Source organism: Homalodisca vitripennis, chromosome 8 (genome assembly GCF_021130785.1).
Source record: "Homalodisca vitripennis isolate AUS2020 chromosome 8, UT_GWSS_2.1, whole genome shotgun sequence".
Lineage (NCBI taxonomy): Eukaryota > Metazoa > Arthropoda > Insecta > Hemiptera > Cicadellidae > Homalodisca > Homalodisca vitripennis.
Window position 1 is genome coordinate 28516985 of NC_060214.1, and position 10668 is coordinate 28527652.

At 34.0% G+C, this 10668-nt stretch overlaps 1 protein-coding gene across 1 annotated transcript; it reads left to right on the plus strand.

Moving 5' to 3' along the window:
* The first annotated feature begins 214 nt into the window (after window positions 1-214).
* LOC124367454 (gastrula zinc finger protein xLCGF3.1-like) lies at window positions 215-1622 on the plus strand. The gene has a single exon (XM_046824279.1). It carries the CDS (start codon window positions 465-467, stop codon window positions 1203-1205), a length of 741 nt encoding a protein of 246 aa, XP_046680235.1. The 5' UTR covers window positions 215-464; the 3' UTR covers window positions 1206-1622.
* Window positions 1623-10668: the final 9046 nt, after the last annotated feature.

Here is a 10668-nt window from a genome sequence, read left to right on the forward strand (position 1 = left end):
ATTGTTACCCACAAATAATTAAAATGCTCCATTGCCCTGAGCAAGGAAGTACTAAAATTTAATTTTTTATAATTGATAACACATACACATGAGAAATTCGAAGATTTGCTTGCAATGACATGAATTTAGAGATATTATTCAAACAGGCGATAAATAATGATTTTTCCAATTTTATCATGTTATTTTCTACAATTAGTTGTTTAAAAATAAATCTTTTAATGCTCACTTTTCGGTGTATGTAGTAGATATGCATGGAATTAAAAAAAGAAATATTTTACACTAATAGTAGTGGTTTAAATTGCAAAAGTAAAGGGCACATATTAACTAATTTTGGTTCTTGTAGCTATGTGTATGTATTATTACCAAATTAAATTATGTCCACTCCCACAGATGATAACTCTTTTAATTGTTCCCTGTGCAGCTATACATGCACCAAACGTGAACAATTAAAAAGGCATAGGGTAATGCACACAGGTGAGAAATCATTTAAGTGTTCCCTGTGCAGCTATGCATGTAATTGGAAACATAATTTAAAAAACCATATATTAACTCACACAGGTGAGAAACCAATTAAGTGTCCTCTGTGCAATTATGCATGCACTCAAAAAGCAAATTTAAAAAGCCATATGCTGACTCACACAGGTGTGAAACCATTTAAGTGTTTCTTGTGCAATTACTCATGCATGCAAAAGATATATCTGAAAAGACATATGTTAACTCACACAGGTGAGAAACCATTTAAGTGTTCACTGTGCATCTATTCCACCACTCGGAGAGACCTATTAAAAGCGCATATGCAAACTCACACAGGTGAGAAACCATTTAAGTGTCCTGTATGCAGCTATGCAAGTATTAGGAGTCAGGATTTACAAACGCATATGTTAACTCATACAGGTGAGAAACCATTTAAGTGTTCCCTGTGCACCTATGTATGTATTAAGAAACGTGATTTAAATAAGCATATGTTAACTAACACAGGTGAGAAACCATTTAAGTGTTCTGTATGCAGCTATGAAAGTTTTAGGAGTCAGGCTATACAAACGCATATGTTAACTCATACAGGTGAAAAACCTTTTAAGTGTTCACTGTGCATCTATTCAAGCACTCGGAGGGACCTATTAAAAGCGCATATGCAAACTCATACAGGAGAAAACCATTTAAGTGTTCCCTGTGCACCTATGCATGTATTAGGAAACAAAGTTTAAAAATGCATACGTTAACTCACACAGGTGAGAAATAATTTAAGTGTTCCCTGTGCAGCTATGCATGTAATAAGAAACGTGATCTAAACAAGCATATGTTTACTCACACAGGTGAAACGTGAGTTAAAAAAGCATATGTTAACTCACACAGGTGAGAAACCAAATCAAAGTTGTTCCTTCATTGGTGTAGTATTGGCCAAGAAATACACAATAATGATGCTATATAACGGAAAATAATCTACAGTGAATTCGTCAAGGAGTGTGAGTTTGTGTGTGAAGACGATTCGCCGCGATGGCCATACATTACATTGCATTGATTCAAGAGGGCCAATATTAGGTTTCTATATTCAACATAATGTAAGTTCAATAAGTAATAATTCAATAATTAAGTAGTCATTAATACGTTGAAAATCTTACTATATATCTGTGGCTTGGTGCTGAAAAGGCCAATGTCCAAAAATGTGCTATTTTCAGGTTAAGGTGCCTTATAACATTTACTGACCTGTTCTACCTAGTGCAAAAAAACGGCCAATGTCCAATTACAAAAATAAAGAAGATTCAGACCCTATATGGTCCAATGTCCATAATAGTTTCTTCCAGCCATTTTATTAAAGAAAGGCCAAAGTACACATTGGCCCAAGCATGGTTACCAAATCTTGATGCTAGAAAGGCCAAAGTCAACATTGGCCCTTTTACTTCTCTTTGAAAGTATTACCTCTTAATACTCTATGGAATGGACATTGGCCTTATCACAGCTGATACATTACAGTGTTTCCTTTTCATTCATGCTTTCTTTCCACAAATATAATCATAGTAACCACTGCTCTGTTTATTATTGTTATTGAATTTTAAAAATGAATCCAAAAGGAAGAAAATTAGTAAACATAGCGTTGTTGGAGTACAACTCTCAAGGTAAGAAATGCAATTTTCTATCTATTATACATTAATTATGTTTTGGTTTCTTTCAGGTTAGTGAGGTTATGAAATGTTAGGCTATAATCAACTTAGCCATAAAACACCCGATAAATATTATGTTTAAAGATTATTAACAGATTTACCTAGTAGGTATGTATAACTTTATTGGTTTCTTTTGTGTTTTTCAGGTGAAATGAAAGGATATATTTTAAAATGCAGAGTTGGGTCTCCCTAACTCTGCATTTTATGGATACATATTCTTAATTGAAACTAGTTTTTGTAATACCAAATTTTGTTGTAAATTTCAGATGAGATCAATGGACCCGTCGCTGGATCTTCAAATGAAGACAAGTGCAAGAGCCAGTCCAACTATATGTTGGAGAAACGACTATGTTGGAGATGAGAGTCCACTAAAACTTGACTTTGGCGACCCCTTTTGATCCATCATCAGATGAGTATCAACCACCAGACGAAGATGATTGTTCTAGTAGTGAAGACGAGACATTAGTTAAAAGGAGGAAAACGACACAAGAAATCAAGTGTTGTAGTGATTCAACCACCTGTAAGTATGGTAATTAGTGATAATACTCCAGGTCAAAATAATGACTGCTTGAATGTCATCAATGAAGCAATTGATGCTTCTTCTAAAAGTAGCACTTCGAAAGAAAGTCGAAGGAAGTATGGAGGCCAGAAAGTCGAAATGTTGGACCAGGATAAGAAACCCTAGTTCTTGGATTCGGAATGTAAAAAAAATGAAAAATGAAGGACTGCAATACAATACTGAAAAAGGTAAAGGGGTTTATGCTAAATCTTTAAAAGATAGCTGTAATTGAAGGCGTTTAAACAGTTTTTCAGACATTGAAAGAAAATGTCATCTTCTCCGATTACTATACATTGCCAAGTGAAGCAAAAAACCATTTCATTGCTGGCTCTATTGATGAAGTAAAAAAGAACGAGAGAGATTAAGAGAAGAAAATGGGTTATAGGCGTCAGTTTATTCGCCACTACTTTCTTCCTCTAGATGGTAAAAAAGAATTGGAGGATTGAGAAGATGTACATGCTCATTGATTTGACTCTGAAAAAGTGTCGAGAGATTGATTTGGGAAGAAGAGAGATCTTCAACATCAGTTCTTTGTCTAGAAGACAAAAGAGGAAAACACGGAAACCATCCAAAAATATCTGAAGATGCTAAAAAATGTGATTCGGGACCATATTAAATTGTTCCCAGCATATGAGTCTCATTACTCTCGCTAACATACACAAAAGAAATATCTCTCTCCAGACCTTTCGTTAAAAAAAATGTACAGACTGTATTGTAAAATATCGTACAGACAATAATATTATACCAGAGAAAGATCATATGTACAGAAAGAATTTTGTTGAAGAATTTAATTCGCATTTTAAAAATCCCAAAAATTATACTTGTGCAAAATGCGACAAATATGAGATGATTATAATCATCGGTAATAGAGGAAGAAAGAATAAATACACAGAAGTTTAAAAGATGAATATTTAGAAATGGCTGATTCTGCTTATAACCAAAAGAAGATTGATAAAGACATATCAAAGACAAACTTTGACACTGTAGTGGTATCTTTTGACTTAGAACAATGTTTACCGACACCTTGCCTTGTTAATGGTGTATGGTTTTATAAAACGACAACTATGGACCTATAATTTTGACTTTATATGAGACCAGAAATAGACACCCGAATCCTTCCAGACCTATGTGTTTTTTGTGGGATGAAACTGTAGCAATGCGTGGCAGTCAGGAACTTGGATCGTGCATTTTCAAATATGTAAAAGAGAATTTAGGAGATGATGTAAAAGAGATAATCTTTTACAGTGATTGTTGCCCTGGCCAAACTAGAAACATCATTATGAGCTCAATATTTTTGCTTCTGGTTAGGGAACGACAAGCACGAAACAATCCTCTTGTGATCCACCATAAGTTTCTTGTACCGGGCCATACACACATGGAAGCTGACGGTGTGCATGCGCTCATTGAAAGATCTAGGAAAAGAACAGTATCTTGTTTAGAGATACCAAGGGACTGGTCCAATTTCAATAAGATGTATTGAATGCACCCCAAAGATTGAAGTATTTCAGATGGAACAAACTGAATTTTTAAATTTTCAAGTCATTGTTTAAAACTGAATTTGTGCACAGAAACCAAAATATTGATGGTGAAAGGGTGTACTGGGACTCTATTCACTGGTTAAAAGATGAGTACAACAAAGAAAAATCTTGTACAGATCAATCGTTTAAGGAATCTGAAGAGTTCAAGGTGTTGGACATAAGTAGAAAGAAAAACGCTACGGCATACCCAAAGGTGTATGGTTGCCCCTTCAATAATACGCCAATTAATTTGTCAAAAGAAAAAGTAGAAGATCTTACATCTTTAAATGCCATATATTAGTACTAATAGCAAACTGTACTACAGTGCTGTTATTAATAGCCTATAGAGTAGTTCCGAGGTTGAAGATATAAATCCATTTGAAGACTTTTCTGACGATGTTGGGGAAGAAAACTAAAATAGTGAAGGTGTATGAAACCATTTTGAATAACATTGTTATACTTTAGATAAGATTCATTCATATTCTAAGACATGCTTAGCTTATATTAAAAATGTTCAAACAATATGTGTGAAAAACAATAAATATGACATGAATTGATCATTGATTTTTTTTTTATATACCTGAATTAATTTCCCTTTGTGCTAATAACAAAATAGTTAATTTTCATCAGAAAACTACTGTTATTGAGTAACTAAACTTAAACACCATATAAAATTACAGGGCCAATCTCCACAAATTTTGTAAACATTTATAATTACCAAAATTAAGAAAAAAGGCCAATGTCCTAAACAAAAATGTTAAAAAATATTACAAGCACTTAGTTATTATCAAAAATATCAGTTATAAAACTAATATTAAGGTAGAAAATTTTCATTTAAATATATTTCAATTTGACTTCACAGTAAATGTTTTGAACAAATGAAGAAATGTTTGTGCAAGGCCGTAGTGAAAAATCAGGTTTTTGGACTTCGGCCTTTTTAGCACCAAGGCACAGATATATATATATATATATATATATATATATATATATATATATATATATATATATATATATATATATATGTATATTTTGTTAAACCCCCTAAAATGTAATGTATTATTATTTACCGATATGTTCATATAATGTTATACTGAAATAGCGGTTAGTAGGTTATATAACTTAGTTTCTCGCAATATTGGTTAATATTTCTAGATTACCTACGAGAGTATACTTTAAATGGTAGTCTCAATTGTTCAAAACCTGATTTGTTAAAGAAATACTAATTTGAGTAGAATATAACTTCTGGTCTCATTAAAATGTATTTGCTTAATTCAAATAGATCCGTGGCTATAAATTATTAACACATTTTAATTATGTAATTTCTTATTATTGTTTTTATACAGAATCTTAAATGATCGATGATGTTAAAGAGTTTAATTTCAGTTATTCATTGTGATTAAGCTTTACTAAAATAAATGTATTGAATAGTCTAAAATGTTTTTTTTCCTTACAATAAAGTTTTCATACTTTTAAATATTTGTATAGAGTTTTATCTGAGCCATATGAATTTTAATTTGTATTTTAGTTAGAAAACAATTAAACGTTTATTTTTATTAACGCAAGTTTTTATTTTTATTAACATCCCTACTACACTTTGTTTTTATTTGTCTCGTTAGTTTGGATGGCTTTTATATTGTATTTTAAAATTTACTTATTATGCCTATTTTCAATGGGTGATCCATTTTTATCGGATTCCAGTTGCTTGAAAAAATGCTTAGTAATCATGTGTTGTGCAATTTTTTTTAGCTATTTTTAAAGTAGTTTATATTTTCCTTGTATTAAAACATTTGTTTATTTGTCATTACCAGGAGGGAAGTGTCTCTTATATTTGTTAGTTATTGAGTTTTAGCGTAGATGATAAATGTAGGGTCAATCCATATAAAGTGGTAAAATAAAAATTAAATTGTTTGCTTGTCTATTTCTAAATATTTTAATTTTTTATAATTTTGTTCAAAAATGATTTTTAAATAATTTTATCTTTTACCGTTTATGCATGGTAGCCATTTTTGTTTACGAGAATCTTGCAATTTTTGGTTTTGTAGACATTAGCGTTAGATTGATTATCACTGAATTGTATTATGCTAGAGCTTCCAAACCAACACCATTCTTCTCAGAAAGATCTCTTCTACAATACTTGTTATCTTCTTCATAGCTCTAAATGCAAATTTTAACTCCTAAAATCGTCCCCAAAGTTAGGTATTGAAAATTGGCAAAGTTCACTATTTGGAATCTTAAAAACCCAAGAAGGGATGATTTATCACAGTTCAAACTTTTTTGTACAGTTATATAGGATAGCTTGCCAATATAAAATAGAGTTTTAGCCTTAATACATGTTTCCTTAATTTTTTTATACATTTTTGAAAGTTTAAAGCTTTATATCTCTAGTGGAACATGGTATATAAATCCGATGTTTTTCACAGCATGTACATATATATGGTGCTAAAGTAGTGTATACATTTGAACTTTGATATTTGATTCTGAGCAAAGTTACAAACTTTCAAAAAGTTAAGAAAAAACATATTATCGCCAATGTTAATATTATGCGAATTACTTAAATATAAAGTTTGTTGATAACAACTTGAAAAATGGCGGCAGAAGAAGACGTTAGTGCTTGTCCTAAGTGTAATAAATTAGTGAAAGATAGTGATAAAGGACTACAATGTGATGGATTTTGTGACAAATGGCATCATATTAACTGTGTAAATGTGGACACAAGAGAGTATAAAAAACTTAAAGATCTAGGGGACATAGCCAAGTGGTTCTGTGGGGTATGCTCTGCCAAATTGGATGCAATGAGAACACGTAAGTTTGGTGCAGAAAAGTACACTGACCTTCATAACCTAGTTGGAAATGTGGTTAAAATGGTTAAAGAAATGGCTAGTGAAAACATAAAATTTAACAACAGACTCAGCAATATTTGAGGTTATGTCAGGTAAACAAGACATCAGAGACTGGCGAGATTATTACGAATACGAATGACTCATCCGATTGTTATAATCGACTGTCAGAAATATCGAATGGGCGAGTATCGACTCAGTCGAACATAACTGATGACTCGGATGTAAACAAAAACAAAATGAAGGGGTTACGAAAGTTAGACAACAACCTAAGTGGTGACAGCCGTATTGACGACTCCACTGTTTTGGTGGGGAAAGAATTACTAGACACTACTCCAAGTAATGACTTCCTTGGACAGCGAATGAAAATTAATGAAACAGATGACAGGAGTAAATGGCATCAGGTGTCATTGAGAAAGAGGAGGATAAGTCAGGTGGAAACTATCAAACAGGGAATGTCTGCTGTTAATGGGCGTAGGGCATTGAACAAATCTGAAAACAATACTTATCAAGAAGTACGTAAGGGCAGTGGTGCACGCCAGAGTAAAACATTTTTTGTTGGCAATTCTGACGACTGCCATAACCTAAAGTTTGTGGACAGGAAAGTGTTTATGTTTGTGTCTAGAGTGAGTCCTGAAATATCTGAAAATGACTTTAAGTTGTTTTTAAATGACACCCGCAAATGCGATAATGTAGTAGTAAAGAAACTTGAATCTAAATATCCATTAGAATATTCTTCTTTTAAGGCCGGTATATCAGAATCAGACTGTGACAAGGCCTTTCAGCCAGAGTTCTGGCCTAGAGGTGCGTTTGTTTACTATTTTAGGCATAATTTAAACTCCAAAGCTGTAGGCAAGAAGTTGAAAGAATGACACAAGTAAGTGGTGAGTACTTAAGCTTAGGTAAAATGGATAGCTCACAACCTGGTCTTAGCAATAATAATCACTTAATCAGGATGCTTTTTTGTAATATACAATGTTTGAATAACAAAGTCCAGGAGCTAGAGATTGTAGCAAGTGAGGGTACCTTTGATATATTGGCTCTCTCGGAACACTGGCTGGGAACAACAGAAGTTGACCTAATTAACATTAGTGGCTATAAACTTATAAGCGCTTTTGCTCGCAGTACTTTACAACATGGTGGGGTGGCTCTTTTCTTGTCGGACAGATTCCAGTGTGTTTATGAAGCTATTGATGTTTGCTATTACTGTACAGAATTGCATAATGAATTTGCAGCTGTAAAACTCTGTACATTTCAGATCATTGTGATAGTTATCTACCGATCACCTAGTGGTAACCTGGATCTGTTTATGTCGAACATCGAAAGAATGATCCTATCTTTGGAAAAACATAAATGCAACTTTCTTATAGGAGGAGACTTTAATGTAAATATCGCCAAGCATGATATTAATACAGTCAGGCTGGAAAATCATTTTAAATCATTAAATATGTATTTTATGAACTACAATCCTACAAGAGGACTCTCGTGTTTAGATAGTATAATAACCGACCTCGCGACTGAATTGATTGACTCGAAAGTAATTGACTACGGTTTGAGTGACCATGACTCAGTTTGTACCAATGTTTGGACAACAGATCCTAACATACCTTGCAACAAGAATAATCAAACTGTTAGTATTATTAGACCCATCACACCTGATAAATTATGTAATTTTATCAACCATCTCCAAACGATTAACTGGGAGTTTGTGGTAGACTCTGTCAAGGACGCTGTAACAAGGTTTAATGACTTCTTTCAAGTTTTTATAAATGGTTTTCAATTTTGTTTTCCGGAAGTGATTCTTAGGGCTCGGAAAAATAGGCCTACTAGACATAAATGGTTCACCCCTGAACTCAAAGTGATGCGGGAGAGACTAATGTCTTACCGGGACTTTGCTAAGTCAACAGGAAGCTTGGATGCTAAGAAAGTCTATAGCGCTGCTAGAAAAACGTATCAGAAGGAAATAAGACAAGCTAAACTGAAGACAAATGCTGCTTATATTGAGGGTGCTGCGAACAAGTGCTCTGCTGCCTGGAAGGTAATTAGGCAGGAAAAGTTGGGTACAAATATAACGACAGTTTCGGTTACACCGGATAAATTTAATGATTATTTCCTCAGTGTTGCGGAAGAGGCCCTCAAGAATGTTCAGGCTGCTCCCTTCAATCCGATAGACATGGCCAGAAGAGCTAATGCTCCAGTGGAAGACATGAGGTGGACACCTATAACGGTGGACCAGATTCTGCACACGGTTGGGCGGATGAAGGACAGTAAAAGCAAGGACATTTATTCGTTATCAAACAGCCTTATAAAATCAGTGGTTGGGTATATCGTGCTGCCTTTGATGGCCTGCTTCAATGCATGTTTAAATGAAGGTGTCTTTCCCAGTAAGTTAAAGGTTGCTCGGGTCACTCCAATTTTTAAGAAGGGAGATAGGTCACTGCCGTAGAGCTACAGGCCTGTTTCTAATATTCCCATTTTTGGGAAGGTTTTTGAATCTCTTATTAAGTGCCAACTCCAAAGGTTTCTCGAGGAGGGTGGATTGATCTCGGATGCCCAGTATGGCTTTAGGAAAGGCCTTTCCACGGTGAGTGCAGTCTCTCACTTGGTTAGTGGCGTACTAGATGGTTTTGAGCATAGGCTAAATACGGGGGTAACACTCTGTGACCTCAGTAAGGCCTTTGATTGTGTATCACATATTATATTGCTTGAAAAATTAAGGCACTACGGTATAAATCACAATAATTTGGAACTGTTCAGATCTTATTTGGGAGGCCGAGAGCAGATTGTCACAGTAAATGGTCATAGATCTCGGGTGGGCGCTGTTGTGCACGGAGTCCCCACAGTGATCCGTTCTTGGGCCATTACTCTTTCTTGTTATGGTAAACGACTTATCTTGTAACATCAACTCTGATGTAATTTGTTACGCTGATGACACCAGTCTGATTGATGTTAATGCTGATACACATGACAGTCGTATCGATGCAGGACTCACTTGACTCTGTCTCGAGTTGGTTCCGAGCCAACCTTTTTATGCTTAACATGAATAAAACACAAAAAATTATATTTAGCTTGAGTGGTGTAGATATTTTTAGAGATAGTGTTAACCTACTAGGCATAACCTTAGATAGTAAGTTAGTTTGGCATGATCATGTACATATTTTAAGTAGTAAGTTATCTAGAGTAATATATCTCTTGAGAAAACTAAGGGACTACGTCCCCATTGAATATGTTAAGACAGCATATTTTGCTTTTTTTCAAAGCCTAATCCAGTATGGGCTCAGTCTATGGGGAGGCAGTTCTGGTGTAAATAGTGTTTTGATACTTCAAAAGAAAGCTCTTAGAATAATGTGCAAAGTTAACTCATGTGCTAGCTGTAGACCATTGTTTAAAACTCAGAATATCATGACTGTGGTTAATCTGTATATTTTTAATGTTATTATGAATATTAAGGAAAATTATGAGAGCTTAATATTAAGAAGTGATGTCCATAGACATGACACTAGGAATAAAAGTCTTATTGATATTCCATACAAAAGGCTCACTAATAATCTAGATCTAATCTGCATTAGCAAGGTATTGTATTTATTAATAAACTT

Bases quoted from the DNA above. Each gene is read 5' to 3' on its own strand.
- LOC124367454 (XM_046824279.1), top strand. From the start codon at position 465: ATGCACACAGGTGAGAAATCATTTAAGTGTTCCCTGTGCAGCTATGCA.